The 25,239-nt window shown below is 42.2% G+C and overlaps 1 protein-coding gene across 1 annotated transcript; it reads left to right on the forward strand.

Moving 5' to 3' along the window:
- The first annotated feature begins 2,819 nt into the window (after positions 1–2,819).
- On the forward strand, positions 2,820–25,028 carry Srd5a2 (steroid 5 alpha-reductase 2). Its single transcript, XM_090336174.1, has 5 exons — positions 2,820–3,100; positions 18,108–18,271; positions 18,863–18,964; positions 22,202–22,352; positions 24,954–25,028. The coding sequence occupies exons 1-5, from the start codon at positions 2,820–2,822 to the stop codon at positions 25,018–25,020; spliced, it is 765 nt and encodes a 254-aa protein (XP_090192300.1). The 3' UTR covers positions 25,021–25,028.
- The last annotated feature ends 211 nt before the right edge of the window (positions 25,029–25,239 follow it).

Raw genomic sequence — 25,239 nt, forward strand, 5'->3', positions numbered from 1 at the left:
GCATACTAATTTATAGTATTTAAAGCCACACTAGAAATTATTCTGGGAGGAGGATATAAAGAGCATAAGGGAGCTCCTAGAACTCTAGCAGTCTGCCTCCTGGTCAGGTTATGAGAGGACTGTCAGTGTGCAAATAAATCAGGCTGTATGTTTGCATTTATGTACTTTTTTAATTGTAATTAGTAAAAGGGTTACATGATATTTGCCAGATAGAATGTGCATTAATTCACATACATTGATACCGTTTCACATGTCTTGGTACCCATTATTATGTACTTTCTTTATGTATATCATACAGAATAGCTGTATTATTTGCTCCAATGATCTCCCTGTACCTTTGCCCTTCATTATATAAGTTTTCTATACCTTCCCACTCTGACTCATGCTTTCCATGTGTCTTGATTTGACCAATAAAAGAAGGGGCTTTGGGGCGGGAGTTTGGCCTAGTGGTAGAGTGCTTGCCTAGCATGCATGAAGACCCGGGTTCGATTCCTCGGTACCACATACATAGAAAAAAAAAGCTGGAAGTGGTGCCGTGGCTCAAATGGTAAAGCTCTAGCCTTGAGAAAGTCCAAGGACAGTGCTCAGGCCCTGAGCTCAAGCCCAGGACTGGCAAAAAAAGGGGGGGGTGGCCTTGCATGTTTCTTGTATTCACATGTTTTTGTTGTTAACCCTGACATTGTATGACTAGAAGGTCTAGCTCACAAGGTTAAGGTTAGGGCTCCTGATCCAAATTCTGCCTGGAGCTGGTCTCTACGATACTCCTAGAAAAATGAATGAGCAATGAAGGTCAGCCAAGACCTTCACAGGAGCAGTTGCCCCTGGAAACCTACAAATGTACAAGTTGAAGATTATTGGTTTTATTGAGTCTGGCTTTTACAGCCATTCGTTATTCAGTGAAAACTGTTAATAGTAGTGGGGGAAAACCATAATGAAGATCTAAGTTGGGTAAAGTTAGGAAAAACAAGAAGTGGAAAACTCCCCCCTTTGTGTTTTCTAGGATTCAGGAAGTACCCTAATCTGGAGCAGATGAGAGAATGGGCTTTGGCTGAAATCATTCCAAGCACCAGTGTTGGGAGGATGCTGAGAAGGGCTCCTGCAGGCAGTGAGTACAAGGTGAGGGGGAAGGATGAAAATGCTACAAATAAGAGAAGAGAGAAAAGAGGAAAGCCTGAGAGGAGTCCCACTGCAAGGAGCAGAGGGTGAAACAGGACTCATTAAGGAAGGTGGGACAAGAAGGTGGAAGACAAAGGTAAACAACAAAAAGAGGAAGCCAGGTCAGGAAAGATCGGCGAGATGGAATGGAAGAAAGGAAGCAGGGAGAGAAGGAAGGGAAGAGGAAAGAAACATAGAAGGGAGGAAAAGAACGAAGGGAAGAAAGGAGAAAAGGAAGGAGAGAGAGGGAAAAGGACACAAATGATGGAAAGAAAGAGGAAGAGAGGAAAGGAAAGGGAAAAGGAAGAAAGGAGGAAGGAAGGGAGAAAAGGAAAGAAGAAAGGAATGACAAAACAAAGAGGAAAGGAAAGGAGGGAAGGGAAAAAGGAAGGAGGAAGGAAAGAAAGGAAGAAAGCAAGGAGAAGAGAAGGAAAAGAAAAGGAAGGAAGGATAGAGGGAAAGAAGGAAGGACAAGAAAGAAACAAAGGAAGAAGGAAGAAAATGATAAAATGAAGAGGAGGAAAGAAAGTAGGGAGGGGGTGAAAGGAGGGAAGGAGGAAGAGAAGGAAGAAGGAAAAGAAGCAAGGAAGGAGGAAGAGGAAAAAGAAGGGAAGGAAGGAAAGAAGAAAAAGATGGAAGGAGAGAGGAGAGAAAAGAGGACAAGGAGGAACAAAGAAAGCAAGAATGGAAAAGAAAAGAAAGAAGGCAAATGAGGGGTACAATGGAGGCAAGGAGGCAGTCAAGAAAAGCTGGGTGCTAGATCAGGGAAAGGAAGGGCAGGAGAAGGGGAACCAGGTGAGGAATGAGGCAAGCGCGGTAACTGGAAGCACCAAAGACGCTTGCCAGGTGCGTGCTGGCTGGACAGGATGGAGCCTCCACACCTCCAAGGCGGTCGTCATGCTCAACCTGGTTCTCAGGCTACCGAGCTGGAAGAGGTGTGGGGTGAGAGGGGCTGGGGACTTCGGTCTGAGGCTGAACGGGCTCCGCGACTGACTTTTGGAGAGGAGACCGACTGGCAGGACCGTGACTGCAGGCCTCCAAGGAACCCATGCCCGGCGAACTGCTTGAACACGCCTCTCGCTGGGGGCACGTGTGGAGGAGCAGGCAGAAACCCAGGAGGAAGGTACCTGCGTGGTGGCAGAACCCGCGTGGGGGCTGAGGGTGGTGTGGGGAGCGCAGAGGGAACGGCGGACTCGCAGAGTCCACGGTGGAAGGAAGGAGCAGGGTGTGAAGGACTGCAGAAAAGTTAGGGAGTCTGGCGAGGACCCGTGGGGCTGAGCTTTGGGGAGGGAGAGGGGCCGCGATGGTCTCTCCTGCTGGGTGTCAGAACTGGCGGCGCGGGTTGGTGGCTGAGGACGCGTCACGCCAGGGCACAGGAGGCGTGGGGAGCGCGAGGGCGGAGAAGGGGTCCCGAGACACCTTCGGATGGCACGGGAGCCGTCCGTCCTGCGCCTCTGCCTGGCTGGCTGGCACGAAGACCCAGCCCTGGAGAAGGGGTTTCACCAAAGCTGAGCAGGGGCAAAAGCGGGGCGGGAGGCGAGACCGAGGGGCGGAAGCCGGGCCGAAGGGGCGGACACGGACACGGACACGGGGTGGCGTCTGGGACTCCATAAAGGGGCCGTGGGGGCCGCTCTGCCATCTATGCGCGGAGGCCACCAGCTGCCATGCTCGTCGGGTGCCAGCAGAGCCCGGTGGCAGCGGGTAGCGCCGCGCTGGCCGTCTTCGGGGCCCTGGTTCTGTACTTGGCGGAGCCCTCGGGCTATGGGAAGCACAGCAGCCGCCAGGCGCCCGGCGGGACCTGCCTGCCCGCCCGCGCCGCCTGGTTCCTGCAGGAGCTGCCCTCCTTCGCCGTGTCCGCAGCCTTCCTCGTCCAGCAGCCTGGCTCTCTTTTCGGACAGCCCGAGACCATGCTCCTGGGCCTCTTCTGCGCCCATTATTTCCACAGGTAATGATTTCCCGGGTGGGCGTGGAAGGCCGAGTCGTGCCGGACTCCTGGCGCCCGGGAGCGCATCGCAGTGCGCACGGCACCGGGGAACTGGGAGCGCCGCGCAGCGCCCGGGCTGCCAGCGCACGGGCCGCTCCGACCAGGCTGGACACCTGCGGCTGGTCCTGCCTGGCAGGGCGAGGTGCGGCTGGGACCCTCCCCTCTCCCACGGCGCGGGGGTGAGCTGTGCTGGGCGTTGATCAGTGGCGCCCCAAGCCATCTCGTTTCACGAACAAGAGTGGGCAGAGTGGGGCGAGGCTGGTTCCGCGAGCTTTTGAAAATAACTCAACGCAAGAGGTTCCCATAACACGGTTTTTGTGAGTCTGAGGAGAGAGGTGGGCAGAGCCCAGCGGACAAGTGTTAGGGGAATGCAGTACCTTTTCCCTACATCACAGTCGGGCTTCTTAGGTGTCACCCCTCAAAGGGACAGGGTCGCCATCAACTCTCCTACCTTACCAGTTCCCTTGGGATTTGAATTGTAAGTGAATCAAAGTTAACCGACCTCTTAAACGTTCTTCTAGATGAAAGATTTCTGAGTCTAGGAGAACTTTACTTTTCTGATCTGGAAAAGAAAAAAAAATACAGAAAAAGAGGGAAGGATTTCAGGATTCAAAGGACTGTGCAAATCCCAACGAAGTATCACAGTGGGGAGGAAGAGAATATCACCAAATTGCCTATAGTGTCTAATCACTTGCTATAAATGCTGTCTCACTTAGTCCCATTGCAACCTTGTGAGGTCTGTCTTCCCTGGCCCACTTCACAGACAGAGAAACGGAGGCTAAGGGAGATGGTTATGTAATGGAATGCAGATACCAGCACCATTCATAGCAGATCTTGTGACTTGCTCAAAGCCTTCTTATCTCCTGTAGTAGGTGCTCCCTGCAGAGAATAGAGTCAACATAGGGAAAGGTCACCAAACCAATGAGCCAACAAAGACCTGAACAGAGGTGTTGTACTGTTTTGATAGAGAATTCCTAGGATCAGAAGGTCATTTAGATTGACAACATGGATAACGCCTCTGGAAACCACATGGCATAATACTTTGTCTCTGGAAAGTGCTGCCTCATGTCCAGGGAAAGGAGTGTCAGAGACACAAATTTCTCTCTATCTCTATTTATACTCCTTTTCCTCTGTATCTGTTTTATCAGTCAAAATTTAACAACTATGTAATTTAAACTGACTATTCATTCTTAGAAAGATAAATATTGGCAAACAGAACTACAGTTGGTTTTCTTCTGATAAATATTTACCAAAATCCTTTTGTAGACAAGGTCTCTGCCTTGGTAGTCGTTAACCACTTTGTTTTACTCAGAATTAGATGGTTGCACAGAAAGAAGGGTGTTGTTGGATGCAGGAGATAAAAGACAAGCCTTTGATTTCACAGATTTTTAGAATAGACATTTGATAGAAACTATGATCATATTGATAACTATTTTTAACCTCTAAATTAACTTGTGTCAACACCATAAACAGCACTTTATGAAGTCATCTCACATTAGAGTGAGGATTAATGTTTTCTGACAATGCTATGAAAATAATTTTTAGATTTTCTTTTCATGACAATGACTGCTGCTAAAAGCACATTGCTTAATCCCACTGCCAATTCACTTGATGGCAGAGCTATCTCACTTCTTGCTGAGCTGTACTACAGCCTTGGCATATCTCTTTGTTCACATTCTCTAATGGATCTTCACTTTTCCAAGAAGTTGTAGTATCCTATACACTGGCTATCACGACACTTGTATGTCTGTGGTAACTGGTGTCTTTATAATAGATTTGGTTGTGGTACTCATAATTGGTTTGAAAACAACATATATTTTCATCTCCAAAAGATGATTATTTTGTGAGGTTCTGGGTAATGTCATACACACACACACACACACACACACACACACACACACACACACATTAACACAGTTTTATGGGAATACCAAGAGGTGCTGAAATAATGTCTTTTATTTTTATTTTTTGCCAGTCCTGGGCTTGAGCTCAGGGCCTGAGCACTGTCCTTGGACTTTCTCAAGCTAGAGCTCTACCACTTGAGCCTCAGCACCACTTCTGGCTTTTTTCTATGTATGTGGTACTGAGGAATTGAACCCAGGTCTTCATGCATACTAGGCAGGCACTCTACCTCTAGGCCAAACTCCCAGCCTCTGAAATAGTTTCTTAATTAGCTTGGGGGATGGGGGGAGAGGAAGGGAGAGAGGGAGGGAGAGGGAAAGAGAGAGGATGAACAATGGTTTTAGTAAGATGTTTTGATTTGTCAATTACTTCTCTAGTAGCACAAATTCTCCTTCCTTAAAGATAAGCATAATTTCCCCCAGCCTTGATTAAATCTCTCCTCTGTAAATCTCATTATGATGACATTCCTTGGCATCTCCACAGGCCTTTTGCACACTGAATGCTAATGTCTCTTCTAAAGAGACTTAGTCCTTGTCTATCCAGCCTCTGCATCTTACAGAAGTTTGGTCCAATGAAGAGTAGTGTGAGGAGTTGGCTTCTGAGTCTCCTGCTGGTCTTGCCAATATGTCACTTGTCTCCAAAGAGGACCTAATGTCTCATTCCTTGCTAAGGAAATTGCTCATTGACTGAGAATACAATGATAACTACTGTGTATGTATATATTTTCTGTAGACCAAAATATAAATATAAACATATATACACCATAATATATGTAATATAATTATAAAATGCATAAATATATAACCAGACTATTCACATATATATTTTAATCAGACTGATTATATATATAAATCTATCTTTATGTGTTGGTACATATATTTACCTTTTAGGTCTAGCATCCACATGTGAGAGAAAACATGTGATCTTTGTTGTCTGACCCTGACTTACTTTGCTTATTTTCCCTACAAATGACAATTTCATTCTTCTTTATTATAATCAATCAATCAATCAATCAATCTATAACACATTTTTGATCCATTCAATAGCTGTAGAGCATCTATACCATATAGCTTGGCTATTGTGAATACTGCTGCAATGAGCATAGTTGTAAAGATGCTTATTACATGCTGACATACTCCTTTGAATAATTGTCCAAGTGTGCTATTGCTGTATTTGTTTTTTTTTTTTTTGAATAACTTCATACTGATTTTCATAGTGGTTGTACTAGTTTTACATTCCCATCAACAGTGTATAATGATTTAATTTCCCTCATACCTGTGGCAGCATTTGTTGCTGTTTGTGTTCTTGATGATGGCCATTCTGATTAAAAAGAGATGAAGCCCCTCCCTCCCTCCCTCTCTCTCTCTCTCTCTCTCTCTCTCTCTCTCTCTCTCTCTCTCTCTCTCTCTCTCTCTCTCTCTCTCTCTCTCTCTCTCTCTCTCCCTCCCCCATCTTTCTCCCAGTTCTGGGTTTGAGCTGAGGCCCCAACACTGTCCATGAGCTTTCTCAAGGCTAAACTCTACCATTTGAGCCACAGCACCACTTCTGGACTTTTTTTCCTCTATGTATGTGATACTGAGGAATTGAACTTGGGTCTTCATGCATGATGGGCAAACACTCTACTTCTTGGCCAAATTCCTGGCCCCAAATCTCTTATTTTGATGTGCATTTCCATTGTATTTATTGATCATTATTTAGTTAATTTGCCCATTTACTAATTGGGTTATTGGTTCTTTGGGAGTTTAGTTTTTGAGCTCGCTGATTATTTTGATATCCTTTTCTGGTTATTAATCTCTTGCGGGATGTATAGGGGTAAAGATCTCCTCCCATTCTTTTCAGCCTAGTGACTACTCCCCTTGCTGTGTGAGTCAGTCCCATATATCAATTTTATGAGATGGAGTCTTGCTATGTAACTTGACATAGGATGGCTTGGAACTAGCAATGTAGTCCAAGATAGCTTTGCATTCCAGGTCCACCTGCTTCCGCCGCCCAAGTGTTAGGGCTATAGGTGTATGTCATCACACCAGGCTCACAGAACGTCTAAAAAATAAGATCATAGCATCTAAAAAAGTGAGATTGTAACTGTTAGACTTTGTGGCCATATGGTCTTCTTTGCAATAAACTTACCCCCACTGATGGAGCAGAAAAGCAGCTGCAGACATTTTGTAAGCAAATGAATGTGTTGTATTCCAATAAAACTTTATTTACAAAAACAGATAGTGGGCCCTTTTTGACCCGTGGGCAACAGTTTATCATTCCCTCTTTAAGAAAACCATGAATGATATAACTTCACATTCAGTGCCTTGTAAAATACTATCCTTTGGTTAAGTTCTGAGCAAAGAAGATTTCTGATATGTTTAATTGGGGATATGTTTAATTGCTTTCTGCATTTTAAGTCCTTGATCTGAGTGCTTAAGGAAAACAGCAGTAGCAGTTATGGAGGTTTCTTCTCAATGGGGTGCCAAGAATGAAAATAAGTTATGGAACTCCAGTCCATTTCACTTTTACACACAGCACTAAAGACAGACTTCTTGCTCATTTTATATCTAACAATGTCACTGCAAAAGAACACACAACTTGAGAAAGTGGGGATCCAGATGGATGGACCAACAACATTTACCAAGTTCCATGGTAAGGCCTCCTGACCTCTGTCAGAATTCTGTGTGTTCTCAGCTGTGTCAGGTCTCATGAGAGGCAGGAAATAGTACACTTGGTACTTGCCTTTAAGAGAAAGGAAGGAGGGCCTAGAGCATAGTCTAGTGGTAGAGTCCTTGCCTAGCACACATGAAGCTCTGGGTTCTAGTTCTTAGTATCACATACACAGAAAAAGCCAGACATAGTGCTGTGGCTCAAGCGGTAGAGCACTAGCCTTGAGAAAGCCCAAGGATAGTACCTAGGCCCCGAGTTCAAGCCCCAGGAGTGGTGTGCATGTATGCATGCATGAGAGAGAGAGAGAGAGAGAGAGAGAGAGAGAGAGAGAGAGAGAGAGAGAGAGAGAGAGAGAGAGAGGAGGGAAGTGTCACTTGTCACTGTTTCTGGTGTGAATTGGGTAACTAAGATGTCAGTATGAGAGCCTGAAAATGTGGTCTAGGGGGAAACGGGGAGTGGGGAGAAGGGGGACACAGCCATGCCACAGAAACACACCAAGGACTCGTGCCTGTCTGTGAGTATGTGTAGGATAGAAGGTATGTGATGGGTGATTTTTATGGCCACCTCCAATGACATCACTCCCCCTACCCAAGTTTAGAACCAAGTGAGAGACTCAGGAATCAGGCAGCTAGAGACTGGTTACCATCCTTATTACTGAAGAAACTGGTGAGGGAGAAAGTGATTTAGATTGTGGATCATATGGGTCTCTTCACAATGTGCCTTAGAAACACTCAGAAACAACCACAGCTGGACAATGACAGGCCTGTATCAGTGTTGCTGTTTCTGAAAAGACAGAACAGCCTGGCTGTGTGCAGCCATTGACTGCTTGTGAGGAGGAATGGTTGAGAGATCCTGGGAAGACCAGCAAGGCTTCTCTCAGCAAGTTGGAGGGAGGGTATAAATGCTTTTGGTGACTGCAAAAAGTACACTAATTGATTTTGCCAGAGCCTGTCCCTTGCCTCCGGAACCTGTGACAGTTTTCATCTGCAATTGACTGCGGATAGCGATGGGGGCCTCACAGTCCACTCTTAACTTGTTTAAAAAGGCTCTGTCTGTCCCCAGCCCAGGAGCTCTTAATGAAACTCAGCTCAACATAGGGCTCTAAAATTTAAGAACCTCTGAATTGGGGCCAATAGTGCAATAGCCTTCCATTTGGTGATGGGAGAAAGGAAAGAGAAGCCAATATTTATTGAGCTCTGGGTGTTCTTGACATTGTTATGGGTTTTACACGGGTTATCTCATCCTGTCTGTGATTATGTGCGTTGTTTTCACAAGTGATTTCAGCACAGAGTATTGGTGGGCTGAGTGGTGTGGGGACGGGAAAGCCAACACACAAAATGTGAGGGGGGGATCCTCAAAGGACAGCCTTGCCCAGACTTGTGAGGGGGATGTGACAGTCACCAGGAACCAGGGCCCAGCTGGATTTAAAATTGCCCTGTACTCTGATCGACTAGCTCTCCACTTTTTAATTCCCAACACTTGTACCGTATTGATGCTATAGTATACCCAAAGACAGAGGACCTGGAACTGGATCTCTGTCCTCAAGTGACAATAGTTTTGGCTTACTAAGCCAGGCACTCATGGCTCATGCCTGTCATCCCACTTACACAGGACAATGAGATCTGAGATCTTGGTTTGAAGATTGTCTAGGAAAGTCTGTGAGACTCTTGTCTTTAATTAACAACCAAAAAGCCAGAAATGGAACTGTAGCTCAGCTGGTAGAGAGCTAACCTTGAGCAAAAAAGCTCAGTGACAGTACCAGGCCCTGAAGTCAGAGCCCAGCAGCACCACCAACAACAATAACAACAATACCACACACACACAATCACACATGTACAAAGAGAGAGAGAAGAGGGGGGAGAGAATCAATGCTGGCTGTAATCTGGCTACTCACCAGACTGAGATCTGAGGATCGCAGTTCAAAGACACACCCTGGCAGGAACATCTGTTCGACTCTTAACTTCCAGTTACCCACCAAAGACCCAAAGTGACCCTGTGGCTCAAGTAGAAGAGTGCCATCCTTGAGCAAAAACAAGGGCAAGTGCCCCAAGTTCAACCACCATTATTAGAATAAAATCAAACAACCATACAAAAAGAATGCTGATATCCAGAACTGTCAAAGATGCAGACAGGTGCCAGGAAAGTTCAGTGGGAAATTGAGAGGATTAGGAGACAGACCTTCTGGCCCAATAACTTGAGTTTTCTTAAGGCTTCCTGGGGAAATAAATGGTCCCACAGCGTTGTTTCTAGCCATTTCTAATCCACTCCTGGGGATTTTACAGACTACCCTACTCTGGAAGTTGATGAGCAAACCTTTATCTCCTACCTGCCACCTTGGTTTTTCCATATAGCTTTGCTGTTCCTAATTCCTGACGGGTAGTGGTCCAGTCATAGCACAGCCTGTTCTGAGAAATTACTATAAATTTCCATTCTTGGGGCAGGTTTCCCTGGCTGTTGAGTTGGGACTGTCAAAGATCCATTTGTTTCAGATCACAATATCCTACTTTTAGACCTGGGGGAGATATTTTTCTCTCTTCTCAAGTTAGAAGCTATGAAGAGAACTGGTGTCTATGCTGTGTGGTTTTTGGTTGCTTGGTTTATTTGCTTATAAACACTGATTTCAGAGTCAGCATTTGTTCTAGGCATTATAAAATGCACAGTTAGACTTCTAGCATGTTCTACCAAGCACACTGGACTTGTTGGTATGGAGTCTGGGTGCCAACTCTGGTCATCTGTTTATCTTATTTGCATACCTATACTGATCCCACCTCCTTTTCTATTAGTTTATTCTACCTTGATGAATGTTATACATCTGTGTTTATAATCTTAAATATGCATATGATACTACAGATATCAAATATAATAATATATTATATATGATAATGGCATAATGTATAATATATACTATATATTATGTATTTTATATAATATGCTGTATGCACTATTAATAAGCCACAACATTATAATATAGTAACATAGTATAGCAACATTATAGTATATTGTACATATACTACATATACATTATAACACGTAATATTTTTATATGTAAAATAATTATAATTTTTAATTTATAAAATATAAAATATAAATTATACAATGCATGTATAATTTATATAATATATAATGTATTTTATATTATATACTATGCCTATATGTTATATGCCATAAAGATAATATATAATCTATATAACATAATATAAAATCCATTACATATGTATTATTGTATATATCATAATATACAACACATGTATGTAGTTCATATGATAAATATCTAATATATGCATAATATATGAAATAGATTATATTATTTATATTGTAAATATTTTTTCTCTTGGAGAAAATTGAAAATGGATAAAATAAAAATATGGTGTAGGTGAGAAATTCTTTCTATCCAAGTATTTATGTTAAAATGTTTAGGGACTGTGAGAATAAAATGTAGATTCTAGTGTGGCAGTTAGAATACAATATCACTTAATAATGAAGGTTTTTTAAGAAAATTATTTTAGCCATCCTTAAGGAAGGGGATATTGAATCTGTCCAAGAGTGCTTACTAAGGAAATCTTTCCTTGACTGGATGATACCACAGTATTTTCTGCAAATACCTTAATCTTTTTTTTCTTGCTTGAAATCAGGAAGTCAAACATGTGGTAAAGTGCTCTGTTCTAGAGTTCTTGCCTGGGGGCAGTGGATTACCTACTGAGGTGATTCACCCAAGTCTGCAGACCAGTCTTAGGGCCTAAACATTAGGCAAGAGAAGTCACAGCTATAACTATCTGGTGTCAGGGAAGCTGCTGAGGGAGAGCTGGCCACGATGCTGGGAACCAACCAGACATCCAAGCTCAAAGTTCAGAGTTTAGAGCAGAGCTGTCTGCTGCGTCATGTCTAACCTACATTCTTGTTCTTTCTAGAACCTTAGTTTGTGAACTTATTTGGACATAGAATATATTCAGATACAATTCATTAAGATGAAATTATACCAGATTAAAGTGACTCTCAAGCCCAACTTGACTAGTGTCCTTATGAGAGAGGAGATAGAGACATGGAGATGTTGTGGAGAGGATCACATGAAAACAGATTCAGGAATCAAAGGATGGTGCCACTCGCCAAGGAGCACTAAGGATTCTCGGCTGTCTCAAGAAATGAGGAAGTTAACATGTAAGAAGACGTTAGGTTTGGGGACAAGCCCTAAAGAAAGCATGGGGAACGGTTCTCCTGGTAAGCGACCCAGAACTGAGCTGGCATGTGCTGCCCCATTCAGATAAGAGCAGGGGTACCAGAGTGGCTGGAGGGAGGTGGACCAGGGGAAAAGTGGTAGTGCAGGGTAGGGATGGATTCAGACTACAGAGAGTCTTTTGTTGTTGTAGGTTGTGGGGCTTGAACTTAGGGCTTGTGCTCTTTCTTTGAGCTCTTGTTGCTCAAGGAAAGTGCTCTACCACTTTGGACCAGAGTTACACTTTTTTTTTTTTTTTTTTTTTTTTTTGCCAGTCCTGGGCTTGGGCTCAGCACCACGTCTGGCTTTTTTTCTATGTATGTGGTACCAAGGAATCGAATCCAGGTCTTCGTGCATGCTAGGCTTCAAATTGTGATCCTCAGATTTCAGTCTCCTGAATAGCTAGGATTACAGATGTGAACCACTGGTGCCTAGCCTGTCGAGAGTCTCGAAGGCAATAATAATTCTAGCTTTGCCTTAGCCGTGATGAAGTCTTTCAGGAGGAAGTAATATGTCCGACTGATAACTTTTCTGGTCTGTTGTGTAGAGAAGAGATTGCCATGGAGGAAGAATGGAGTACAAGTGGGGAGACTTAAAAAATCTATTTGGGAGAGGTTTAATGATGGCTTGAGCTCAGAATAGTGGAATTGGTGGAATGTGGCAAGATTTTGAAAGTGTCTTGAAAATAGGATGACAAGAGTTGTTAATAAATTTATTTGGGGTTAACAGATTTACCTGAGAGAAGTGTGTGTAGAGTGGTGAGGAAGAGGTTGTGAAAGAGGAAGGAAGAGAGATGAGGAGAGGAGGAAGGTAGGAGAGCAAGAGAGAGAGAGCCACAGAGAGAGAGAGAAAGAAATAGAGACAGAGAACATCTGAGGATGGCCCAAGGTCCTTAGCCAAAGGAGGTAGAAGATTAAGCTTGTTTTAACTACGATAGGGAAGAGTTGGGGAGGTGCAGATCTCACAAGTGTGGGCAACCAGGAGTGCTTGCTTTGGAGGTACTCAAGTGGAAGTGACCATTAAACAAGATGAGGAGTTCACTATATGAGTTAAAGGGTTACAGGCATCCATCTCATGGTATAAATTCTCAGGGAGATCATATAAAGCAGCGCAACTGACTGGATAGGTAATAAGGAACAGGTACTTATTTCTCATAGTTCTGAAGGTTGGCAAGTTAATATAAAGGTGCTGCCACCTGATGAGGGTCTTTTTACTGTGCTTTTACATGGCAGAAAGTGGCAGGATGAGAGAGATTACACCTGCTCTCCTAAGCCTTTTCATATTGCCATTGATCTATTATCCATTCCTCTTGTGCATGTCATACATCTCCCCAAACACCCAACTGATCCTGTGGCATTGACAATTACAGTTCAGACACAGACAGATCACAGCAATGATATTTAATGTTGTAAAACTAGGTAGAAACACATAGAGAGTGGCAGTAAATAAAGCAGAAAAAAAAAGCCAGATCTGGGAGCATTCCAATGTTTAGAGGTCACAAGGATGAGGAGAAAGAGAAAAGGCAAATTGGAACAAATCAATGAAGCAGAAGAACAAGAAAGTGTGGTTTGCTGGCAGCTGAGTGGAAAAAAAAAATCTCAGAATGAAGAAATAATGTATGAAGTGAGTTGAAACTTGGCTTTGGGGTTTGAGATGTGATGGTTTCGGATGACCTTACTAAGATTTGCTTCTGTTCGGGGAGAAGGAAAGTAGAGGAGAAAAAGGTTAGACATGTCTTGGGAGGACTCTTACTATCCAAGAAGGCATAAAAGCCAGGCAGCTCATGCCTGTCATCTTAACTACTCAGGAGGCTGAGACTTGAGGATCATGGTTCAAAGTCAGCCTGGATAGGATTGTCTCTTATCTTCAATTAAGTATAAAAACCAAGAAGTGAGACTATGACTCAAGAGGTAGGACACTAACCATGAGCACAAAAGCTCAGAGACAGCACTCCAGCTCTGAGTTCAAGCCCCAGGAGTAGCTAAAATAAATAAATAAATAAGAAGGCAGAAGAATAGACTAGTGGATACAAGAAGAGAAGAGAAGGAATTATTACTCAATAGAGAAGCTAAATGCAATACATGGAAAACTATTTATATATAAAATCCAGATTAATTTTGGCTGATAATGAAGTCTAAAATTTCATATAGTGAAAAGTCTTGAATTGGCTTCATAATCTTAGCAATAGGATTTATATTTGAAGAAGACTTAGTTAAATATCAGTTGGTCTATGCAAAGTGTGTAATTTCTAAGTTTATTTCCTTTGATTTAATTTGAATTTTCATTTCAGTTAACCCTTTTCAGGGAGAGCCCTTCCCAAATGGCTACTTACTTAGCAATGACAGAGATCATTCTACTTAGGGAAGACTTATAGGTCTCTGTGTCAGAATGGACAGAAAAGAATTAAAATTTACATTAAAAGTATGCAAGGAAATTAAAGAGAAGTAGTTCCCAAACCAGGTAAAGTGAACCTTAGGATGTAACGGGGCCTGGGATCTGAAGAAAACTCATAGATCACCCTGCACAGAATTCCTTTGTAGCTGCTTGGGCCATGGACTGTCTTTTGCTTTTCTTAATTGTTGATATCTTTTCCTACGTTGAGACATACTTACTTTGAGCTATGTCAGCTTCCGAACAACAAAACCATTCAGATTATATTTGTTTGCTAGTACTTCTGGCTCTACAGATCCTTATGATTGTTCTTTATGTTCACCAAATCCTTTTCCTTTTCCCACTGGAAAATCCAGAAACTAAACCTCTCAGTCTTCCTTACAGTTGGATGGAGAACAAAGGATGAGGTTGAGGATAATTTAAGTCACTTACAGCCTGGGCTAAACTCTGATGTTAATCTAGACAATCTCTTCTTATTTTCCATTTTCCTGTGTCCACTGACCAGATGACAAAGGTCTCTTGGAAGACAAAAGTCCCTGAGAGTCACCCTAGAGAGGATTGCGCTGTTATATGAGGAGGAAATGAGCTCCTATTACACTGACCCTCTGATACTTCACAGTTGTTTGTTCCAGTCAAGAGCCTTGATTTTTAAGACAGTTCCTTTGGATGAGACAATGTTGAGTTTGCAATCATACCTAGAGGCTTAGAAGGTCAGGGTGGGTGTGTACATGATTTAACTGTGGCTACCTAGCATGCTAGATTTGAGGCATTTATCTTCTAGACTTATTGTTGGCATGGTCAGGACCACATTGAGTGGTAAGGAACTGTTTGTAACTGTTTCTGTAGCCATCTTAGACCCTTTCTCTCACAGAATTTAACGCCCCTGGGATGTGAATGTGAAGAGAAGCAAACACCCAGCAATACTTTCATGTCTGATTTTTTTTCTTGCATCGTATTATTTACTTGACTAGTTAGTCCAATGAAATAGTATTAACTTCAGCTTATAGATGATGGTATTTGTTCAAAATCAGACTTACGAAGTAATAGAATCTGTCAAGTCAGGCCTTTCACTCAAGGAAGACTTGCTCTTCTGCTTCACTCATCTCAGTTCCCCGCGAAGGAAGGAGGAGCGACCTCCTGATTTTATCCACACTCTGGTATTAGATATCCACGCTCTTCTCTCTAAGTCTGGTGAGGGGAGCAGTGGTCTGCCTTGGGTACTGAGGATGCACCACAAGAAGCTGACTCTTCTTTCTTCTTCAGCTCTGTAATTCAGAGTTCAAGGTAGCAATGAGCCATTTGGCTGGAAGACTGAGAAGAGTTGGCCATCTTGAGTTCATTTTGGCAGCCTTCCTGTTCCAGTAGTGTTGGCTGTGTACAAGCCAACAGAAGGAAGAAGAGGGGGAAGAGAAGATATAGGTCTTCGGAGTGGTCTTGGTGGTTCACACCTTCAAAACCTGGCTCACAGATGATGCAATGCTAGACTTTAAGAAGTGTTTCTACATAGATTATCTATTATTTTTGTGCTAGAGATTGAACCCAGGGCCTTATGCACACTAGGCAGTTGCTCTAGTGCTGAACTTCATTCCCAGCTCTAGATAACTTAATCTGATCCGAAATGTTGGGCGGTGATAGGGAAGAAAAGATCATCCCATTTCAAAGTAAAGCAATACTCACCCATGTTGTCCAGTGCTTTCCTCAGATGTCCTGATTTTGGTGAGCAGATCTAAGACAAACTTCCAAGGGCTAAAAATGACAAATTCATATCCAAAATACAAGTGTGAAAAAAAAACCACCTCAGAAAACAATTCTTCCCCTCACCGCTGAAAACTCAAAATGCAACTGTGACAGTCTCCAGACCCTGAGTCTTCTAATTATTACATGACCTCTTAGAGATGGGTGGGAATTGTCGTGCGCATGCGTGTGTGTGTGTGTGTGTGTGTGTGTGTGTGTGTGTGTGTGTGTGTAAGAATGCGTAATTTACAAAATCAAATATCAGCTCTTACATCATCTTCCAGTGCTCTAGCAGAATACCTGAGATTGGGAAATTTGTAAAGAATAAAGGTTTATTTAGCTTATGATTCTGGAAACTGCAAATTCTAAGAGCTTAGCAGTGGCTTCTACTCAGCATCTGGTAAAGGTTTTTCCCTGTATTCTGTCATGGCAGATGGCCTCTCATGAAAAGACGGAACAAATGTGCTAGAGAGAGCTACTTTTTCAACAAAATCACTCCCTTGATAGCCTGTTAATCTATGAGTAGATTAATTAATCAGGCCACATAGGTCCCACCTCCAAATATCATTAACATATGAACGTGGGGATTATGTTTCCACAAGAAAATGTGGAAGACACAGTTCAAACCATAGCAGTACTGCAAGCTTCAGAATGTGGTTGTGTGCATAGGATTCTCTGTCAGATTTTGCAAAGAATTGGGCTTAGTTCTGTCATGAACAATGGGACGTCCTTTTTCTCCACTATTCTCTTTTTGAGGCTCAAAAGAGTAAATTATAAGTAAATACAGTAAGCAAACATAGTAGGCCTTGTCTGATGTATCGGATCATAAACTACTTATTGTGAAGCATCTGTTTTTAGGTGTATCACATGTGACAGGACTTTTTTTTTATACCAATTCAACAGTAATTAGAAAGCTTTGGGATAGAGAGATGAGTTGTCAGGAGACCTGGATCTTGTTCTTACTCTGTCACCAACTGCAGAAATAATTATGGACAGAATAATTAATATCATTGGGTTCCAGCTTCCCCAGGTCTAAAATTAAGAGTTTGCTAAGAAGATTTTGTTTTCCTCTAGGTATTCATCCTTTGATCTCTTTAGCTTTGAACCAGTGTGACAGCTTAGAGGAGTATTCCTCTGTATTCCTAAGTCTGTGCCATTTGCTTTTTAAACTTAAGCTTCATTTGTTCATCATTACAAATAAAAGTGTTTAATCTCACTGTAGACTGTTCTACTGTTACATATCTGGGCCCTAAGAAAGATTTTTTCCAGTCATTAAACAATTTTTGATATCTAAAAGTAACTGATAATGGTTCATTTCTTTCTTGCCCAAATTTTATTTCTCCAGTGACAAACTTCCTTCCCTCTCTCCCTCCCTCCCTCCCTCCCTTTCCTCCTTCCTTTCCTTCTTCCCTCCCTCCCTCCTTCCCTCCTTCCTTCCTTCTCTCCTTCCTTCCTTCCTTCTCTCCTTCGTTCCTTCTCTTCTTTCCTCCCTCCCTCCCTTCTTTCCTTCCTTCCTTCCTTCCCTCCTTCCTTTCTTTGTCTTCTTTCTCTCTTTTTTCTCCTCTTCCTCCTCCTCCACCACCTCCTCCTCCTTCTCTCTCTTTCTTTCTCTCTCTCCTTTCTTTTCTTTCTCTCTCTTTCTTTTCTTCTTCCTTTTTCTCTGTTTCTCCATTCTTTCTCTTTCTTCCTTTTTTCTCTTTCCCTCCCTCCCTCCCTCCTTCCCTCTCTTCCTCCCTTCCTCCCCCTTTCTTTTCTTTCTTTCTTTCTTTCTTTCTTTCTTTCTCTCTGTCTCTCTCTCTTTCTTTCTCTCTCTCTGTCTCTCTTTCTTTCTTCCTTCCTTCCTTCCTTCCTTCCTTCCTTCCCTTCCCTTCCTTCCTTCCTTCCTTCCTTCCTTCCTTCCTTCCTTCCTTCCTTCCTTTCTTTCTTTCTTTCTTTTTTTCTTTCTTTCTTCCTTCCTTCCTTCCTTCCTTCCTTCCTTCCTTCCTCCCTCCCTCCCTCCCTCCCTCCCTCTCTCTCTCTCTCTTTCTTTCTTTCTTTCTTTTCTTTTCTTCCTTGCTAACATTTTTCCTTCTTGTGTCCCAGGACATTTATTTACTCATTGCTCACTAGAGGGAGACCTTATCCAGCTGCTATTGTTTTCAAAGGAATTCTCTTCTGCATTGGAAATGGATTCCTTCAAGCCTACTATCTGAGCTACTGTGCAGAATATCCTGAAGAATGGTACACAGACATGCGGTTTAGCTTGGGTAAGTGGCTCTGACCATCTCTCATCCCCCCCCCCCCCCGCCAGCATCTGTTCCTTCCCACAGTGAAAGTCTCTATTGCTGCCCTTCATCTTACTAGAGTGACCTTCTCATGATCACTTTCTCAGACTCTCCCACCTCTACTGGGGTCTTTCCTTTATATGGCAGCCAGAGAGATAAAAATTTCCAACATCCCACACCATTTCCCTGACTTTTTTTCAGCTTATTTTCTGTGCTAGCCTCAGTGGCTTTGTGCTGGCCTGGAGATTGTCAGGCTTACCCTGCTTGACAGCTTCTGTCCAGGACTCTGTCTCTGACTCGAATGTACTGCCCTGTCTAACCATGAAGCAGAGTCCCTCATGTTCTTTGGATCTGTACTGATTTGCACCTCCTAGCCACTTTATCTTAAAGAATTGAAGACATTGGTCATGGTTTTTCCCCCTCTTATTTTATGAGAAGAGTTAAAATCTAGAAACCTGTTCATCTACTCCTCCACTGGAACTTGGAACTCGGTCTTAGTACCATTCCTCCTCTTGTGAAAACCCCCAAATCAGGACACATTTGTTTGATTTCTCTCCTTTCTTCTTTGCCAAGGTATTTTCCTATTTCTTTTGGGAATGGGAATCAATATTCACAGCGACTATGTATTACGTCAGCTCAGGAAGCCTGGAGAAATCACCTACAGGATTCCACAAGGTAAGGGCTCTCAGTTCCAGCGATTATGCTAACAAGTAACCAGTAGAGAGGGCACAAGAGGCTAAAATGCACAGCAAACATGTTCTGGAACACTCCTGACTTCTGCCAAACCTGCACCTCTCACAGCATATCTACATTTCTCCTCTGAACCCAGAGACTCCAGAGAGCTACAGGAGCCTGCAGGTAGGAAGACCACTGTACCTTGAAGGTGGGAGAGGGTGCCAGCCAGGAGTAAGGAGGATTGAGAGGCCACAACCTAGTCGCAGTAGATAAGACAGTCATCTACAGAGTATGATCCTTTCTAATTTAGCACATGCAGCTATAGATTTTAGTGTCACGTGAACATCACAGAGTATGCTTATAAGAACCTATATTTGTATAGTCTACTTGGCTACAGGTTATAACCTATTTATACACCTTCATATTTGTATTTTTGACACTTTTTGCTGAAAAAGCAAGACACAAACACATGTTAGCTTATACCAATATAAGGTCAAACTCATCAATGTCATTTCTCTCACCTGATTCCTCAGTGGAAGGCCTTCAAGGACTACCACATGCTTGGAGCAGAGAGCTCCTATGATAATGTTTCTTTCTGGAATAATTGCTCGAGAGTGTTTTGCATGTAACTTTTTTTTGTGTGTGGGTCATGGAGCTTGGACTCGGCCTGGGCACTGTCCTTAAGCTCTTCAGCTCAAGGCTTCTGCCCTACCCCTGGGCCTAGGCGTTGTCCCTGAGCTCTTTAGGGCTACTGCCCTATTCTTGAGCCAAGCCCCACTTCCCAGTTTTCTAGAGGTTAATTGGAGATAAGTCTCAGGTCCTTTTGTACCAGGGCTGGCTTTGAACCTTGATCCTCAGATCTCAGCCTCCTGAGTAGCTAGGCTTATAGGCATGAGCCATGGTGCCTGGTGGTGATAAGAAATTTTAAGGTCCATTATAATCTAACAGGACCACAGATTTATAGGTTGCCTTAACTCATGGAAATGTCAGTGTTCAGTACTTAACTGCATTTTTAAGAGACGAAGATGCAGCTATTTGAAACACTAACGATCCTCAAGGTATCAGTGAGGATTTGACAAAGAAGCAGGTAAGAATGAATTTCAAGTAAGTTTTGAGCTTATTCAGATGAACCAGTGTTTTCTACCTCTAAAAAATTTATTACCTATATTAGGTATACCAGGAAGGGTTTCATTGTGTTTCATACAATGTATCTGATCAAATTCACTTTGCCACCTTCTTCATCTCTCCCCTCCCCTTAAAATAATTTCAGTAGGCTTCCTTGTTCTATTTTCATATATGAACATAAAATAATTTGACCATATTCACTTTCATTCACTCTGTCTGTTGGCCCTAGCTCCTCCCTCAGATTCCTACAGCCCAATAGAATCTGTTTTACTTTCCCATAATTCATTTTAAAAGTATATATTAACCACACAAAGTGACTTCACCATGATAATTCACAAGTACACATATTATAATTTAGCCAAATTAACCATCTATTGCTTTTTTTCTAGATATAAATACAATCCTTTATTTATACAAAAATGTCATGAATTGTGGCATGGTAGTGTGGTTAGGTGTAGATTGCTATTCATTGGTTAAGGAAAATGACATAGCACTGAATTAACAATTTTATTATTGCTAATACTATGATAGCATCAACCACCAATAAAAATAACACAATAGGTTGAGAAAACTATTCACTGTATTTAGAGAAAAACAAGATATTCATGGATGTAAGAGAAATTTGGAACAATGATCCCATGGAACTTCTGCAATAGATTAGTGGTTCTTCTCAAGGTCTAGAGAATTGTAAGCGGGGAGCCAGTGATATAGTGCTTTCTTTGAGGAAAATTATTTTCAAGGGTGCTGATATTTTAAGTCATCATTCAAAAACTAGACAGAGAAGAATAGAGAAGGCTTGTAATTACCAAATTGCCAAAGTTAGTTTCTACCTTTGTTACAGTAGATGATGATCTAAAAATCAGAGCATTTTATAATAATTGTAGAAGGAAAAAAATGTTTCAGTGAAGCCTTCCAATATAGGCCCTAAAGTTTGAGGGTGGATTTATTTATTATTTTGTTTTCTTTTGTGTGGATATATTTAATACCATTAGAAATAGCTGATTTCTAGGTTCAGTTCTAAGACAGGAATATCTGGTTGGATAGTATGAAATGTTTGAATCAACAGGAGCAGACCTCACCTGTCTTCAGCAGGACTACGACTATCTATTTCAGCTCTGATCAGAGGATAGTGCTTTGTAGAGGTTCAGGGGCCTTGTGGAGAAGTAATGAGCAAATACCCCAGGACAATCTAATTATGTCTCACAAATACTCTCTTGTTTTAATGTAGTTCTGCACTTGGTGTGATTGAATGTGCGATACACTGACAGACAGTAGGCATCCAGGACAGGAGTGTGACAGCAAGTGGTAGCCTGAAAGCGTCCCTTACTAGAACAACACAAAACAAAAAGGCAGACTTCTTTTTTTTCAATTTATTTCACCAACTTTTTCCCATTGTTGATTGAGTTTTATTATGATTAATTATTATATAAGAGGTTTCAATCCTTCATGTCAGCTTATGCATATAATGCATCTTGATCTGTTTCTCCTTTCATCATTCTCCTCATCTTTCCCAAACACATCTACCCCTCAATGTTTTGAGTTCCATTTTTGCACATGTATATCAAATATTATGATTGTGTTTTCCTACCCTCCATCTCTTTATTCATCTATTTCCTCTCCTTGACCTTGACCTTGACCTTTCCCCAACCAACACCTCAAGTTCCTCCTTCCTAGTATTTATTTTCAAAGGAGTTACACAACTGGAATACTCCCCTACATTTACCACATTTTAGCTAATACATTTTTGCATATGAACATTTGTATATATTTATATGTAAATTTATAAATTAAGTCTTAACTCCACATATGAGAGAAAAAAAATGTTTCTTTTTTCTAAGTTTCAAGAGCAACCTTCCTGCACCTCTCCTTTGTCCTGCCCAGCAGTTGTTAGTGATCTGGATAGAGTTCATCAAACCAGCCCTTGGTATTCCAGAATGGTCTATGGCCAACAAGCTGCTGTCATTTTGTTTTCTTTTAACTTCCTAAGACTGTGGAGGGAGTCTTAGCTCTACAACTGCTTTAGCTATTAGTTTGCATTTTGAAAGCCAATAGAGGGATGTGATGTCCCAACAGTTCTGTTCCGAATACTGACTTCTGCTCTTCTGCACACAGGTGGCTTGTTTACTTACATTTCTGGAGCCAATTTCCTTGGTGAGATCATTGAATGGATGGGCTATGCCTTAGCCACTTGGTCCCTTCCTGCACTTGCGTTTGCATTTTTTTCACTTTGTTTCCTTGGGATGCGAGCTTTTCATCACCATAGGTAAACTTTTCAATAGATGTGGCAAGTATTTACACAGCTTTCTTCTCCAAACAGTCAGTGGTGGGGCTTGAACTTAGGACCTGGGCACTGTCCTTGATTGTGGGCCATTTTAAAGGCAAAGTTTGATACTAACTGATCAGGCAGTCACAGAGCCCTTTGTACTGCTGGAGGTTGATTAACCTGGAATCTGTGGCTATGTTTCAGGTACTCCTTTCCTTCCTGTATCCCAACCCTCCATAATGCAACCAAAGCCTTCACTGTCTTCCTGGGAAGGTAGAATGAGCAACCTTATAGGACGTAATTTGAGGACTGCTCCATCTACTGGTTCCCATTGGGATTTCAGGCTTTTATAGCCTCAAAATCTGGTTTATAGCTTTTAAGTTTAAAATATCATAAAGGTGATGTATGGGGGGGGGCTAGAGTTATGTAAGTTAGGTAAAGAGTACATTTCTTTTGGGACAATGTCTCTCCATTTCCTCCTTCCCTCTCGGTTTTTCCCTCCCACCCCACCTGCAAATTGTATAGTTTATTTTCAACACATATCCAGTGAGTACCACTGCTGAATTTATTCACCCTTTGTTCCTCTATTTCCATTCTTTCCCTTACACTCCTGGTTTATAGGTTTACTAACCCCATTAGCTAGTGTTGAGGTAGAGACAAGAGAAATGAAAGTATCACTGCCAGGAAACGGTAACATAATACATTATTAGTTGCTTTAAAGACAACTGTGTTTAGATCTATTCCCTAACATGGCTTTTGTGAACAGAGCCTGTCCATATTACTGAGACTGAGAGGGGAGATACGGCTAACCAGAGGGGATGGGCTAGGATCAGGATGGTGGGGATAGCCTTAAGCTCTTTCCTTAGTGTCTTAGCCTGGCTGATAATTTATCTCATACTTTTGAAGGTTAAATAAAGAACAGATTATTCTTTTCTTCTGAATGGAATTTATGAAAGCAGGTCAGAAATGGATGAAGCAAAGTTTCTTTTTGATCTATTCATGCCATCTTCGAGGTTTAGCAGGGGAGGGAGGAAGAAGGTTCCTAAGAGAGTCAACATGATAGCTCTCCCACTTCCGGTGGGTCTGTTGCCCATGAGAGGCAGAAAGAATGGGCCGGGGGAAGACATTATCCAGTATTCAGGGAATCTCTGGGAAGGTTAGATGCCATTGTCTTTGGTCAGGGAAGGGATGTTAGTTCCACCAGAAGTTCCCAGCTGGTGCAACAACTAAATCCAAATGGAGGCCATCTGGCTGTGTTGCACTGCCAAGAGGGTGTCTTTTTTATAGGGCTTCAAGGGCTTTGTGAGGGCTCTTATGAAACAAGACCAGGCATTCGCACAGGAGGCCACACATGTGGCACCCTCTTAAATCATACCACTGAAGACTTCTTGTATCAATTATGACTTTTTTTGTCCTTCAGTTCAAACGAAGGTACTTTTGCAGTGTATGTTGTCTTGAGGGCCACCAGCTTCAACTAATTAGGAGGACAATCTGGCAGAAGTCTTTTTACAAGGCACATTAGTTTCCTTGGTTTGCCATAAGAAACAGCTCCACCTTTGTGGTTTAACAGGACAGAAATTTATTCTTTGCAAGGCCCAGGTTTGGAATCAAGGTCTAACCAGGGTCATGTTTCTTGGGATGACTTGAGGAAAGAACCCTTCCTTGCCTCTTTACAGCTTCTGGTAGTGATGGACCATCCCTACCTCTGCCTTTGACTTCAAGAGACCTTCACTGGGTATCTCTTGTTTCAGCCTCTCTTAAAGACACCAACCATATTGAATTGAGGGTTCACTCTGCTCCAATGTGACCTCATGCTAATTAATTATGTCCACAACAGTCTTTTATTTTCCCCAATAAGATTACATTTTCAATTGCTGGAAGTTAAGACTTCGATCTGTATTTGGAGAGGAATCAAACTGAACCTATTGCACAGGGCCATTCTATGATTTCATGAAGGGATAGTTTTTCAGAAATCCTGTCAATTCTCTAGGATTAGCCTGGCCTTTGAGGGACTGTGGTCTCCTGTACTTCTCAGCTGTACCAAAATGGATACTTCTTTCTGGCTATTTTTTTAAAAGAGTCTAATAAGTGCATAAATAATTAAATGGTAAATATAGTGATAAGTACATTCATGATATCATGGTTCTCCGTAGTGTCCCTCACCACTGCCCTCCACCTGCTACTTCCTATTCTCAGCACAGAAAATGGCGCCATCCACTAGACACCTGCTGTAGGGAAGGGAAGGCTGATGAGCAAATGGCCACTGGAGTAGTTAGACGCCCGTCACTAGACTCCCTTGTAACCAGGTTCCCAGATGGCTCCACGGCATGCATGCATTTATGTATTTATGTATGTATGTATTTATTTATTTATTTTTGCCAGTCCTGGGCTTGAGCTCAGGGCCTGAGCACTGTCCTTGGACTTTCTCAAGGCTAGAGCTCTACCACTTGAGCCTCAGCACCACTTCTGGCTTTTTTCTATGTATGTGGTACTGAGGAATCGAACCTGGGCCTCGGTGCATGCTAGGCAAGCATTCTACCACTAGGCCAAACTCCCGGCTGGCTCCGCGGCATTTATATTGATCACTTTTTTGTCTTTCAGGTTCTACCTCAAGATGTTTGACGACTACCCTAAATCTCGGAAGGCTCTTATTCCATTTATCTTTTGAAGAAACCCAGGAGAAAAGAGCAAATCTTCTGTAACATCAATGAAAGCTACTAAGTTGCTGTAACTTTAATGATAACTCTAACTTACATATATATATATGTATATATGTCTATATATACATATATAGACACATAGACATATACACATATATAAGTTAGAGTTTTATATATGTAAGTCATATATTATGTAATATATGATATACTATATTACATTATATTAT

The sequence above is a fragment of the Megascapheus bottae genome, chromosome 7 (genome assembly GCF_031878675.1).
Source record: "Megascapheus bottae isolate mThoBot1 chromosome 7, mThoBot2.hap1, whole genome shotgun sequence".
In the NCBI taxonomy this organism is placed as follows: domain Eukaryota; kingdom Metazoa; phylum Chordata; class Mammalia; order Rodentia; family Geomyidae; genus Megascapheus; species Megascapheus bottae.

Coding starts and splice junctions, on each gene's coding strand:
- Srd5a2 (XM_090336174.1), top strand. CDS start 2,820: ATGCTCGTCGGGTGCCAGCAGAGCCCGGTGGCAGCGGGTAGCGCCGCG. Junction 3,101..18,107: donor TGCGCCCATTATTTCCACAG/GTAATGATTTCC, acceptor CTTGTGTCCCAG/GACATTTATTTACTCATTGC. Junction 22,353..24,953: donor CGAGCTTTTCATCACCATAG/GTAAACTTTTCA, acceptor TTTGTCTTTCAG/GTTCTACCTCAAGATGTTTG.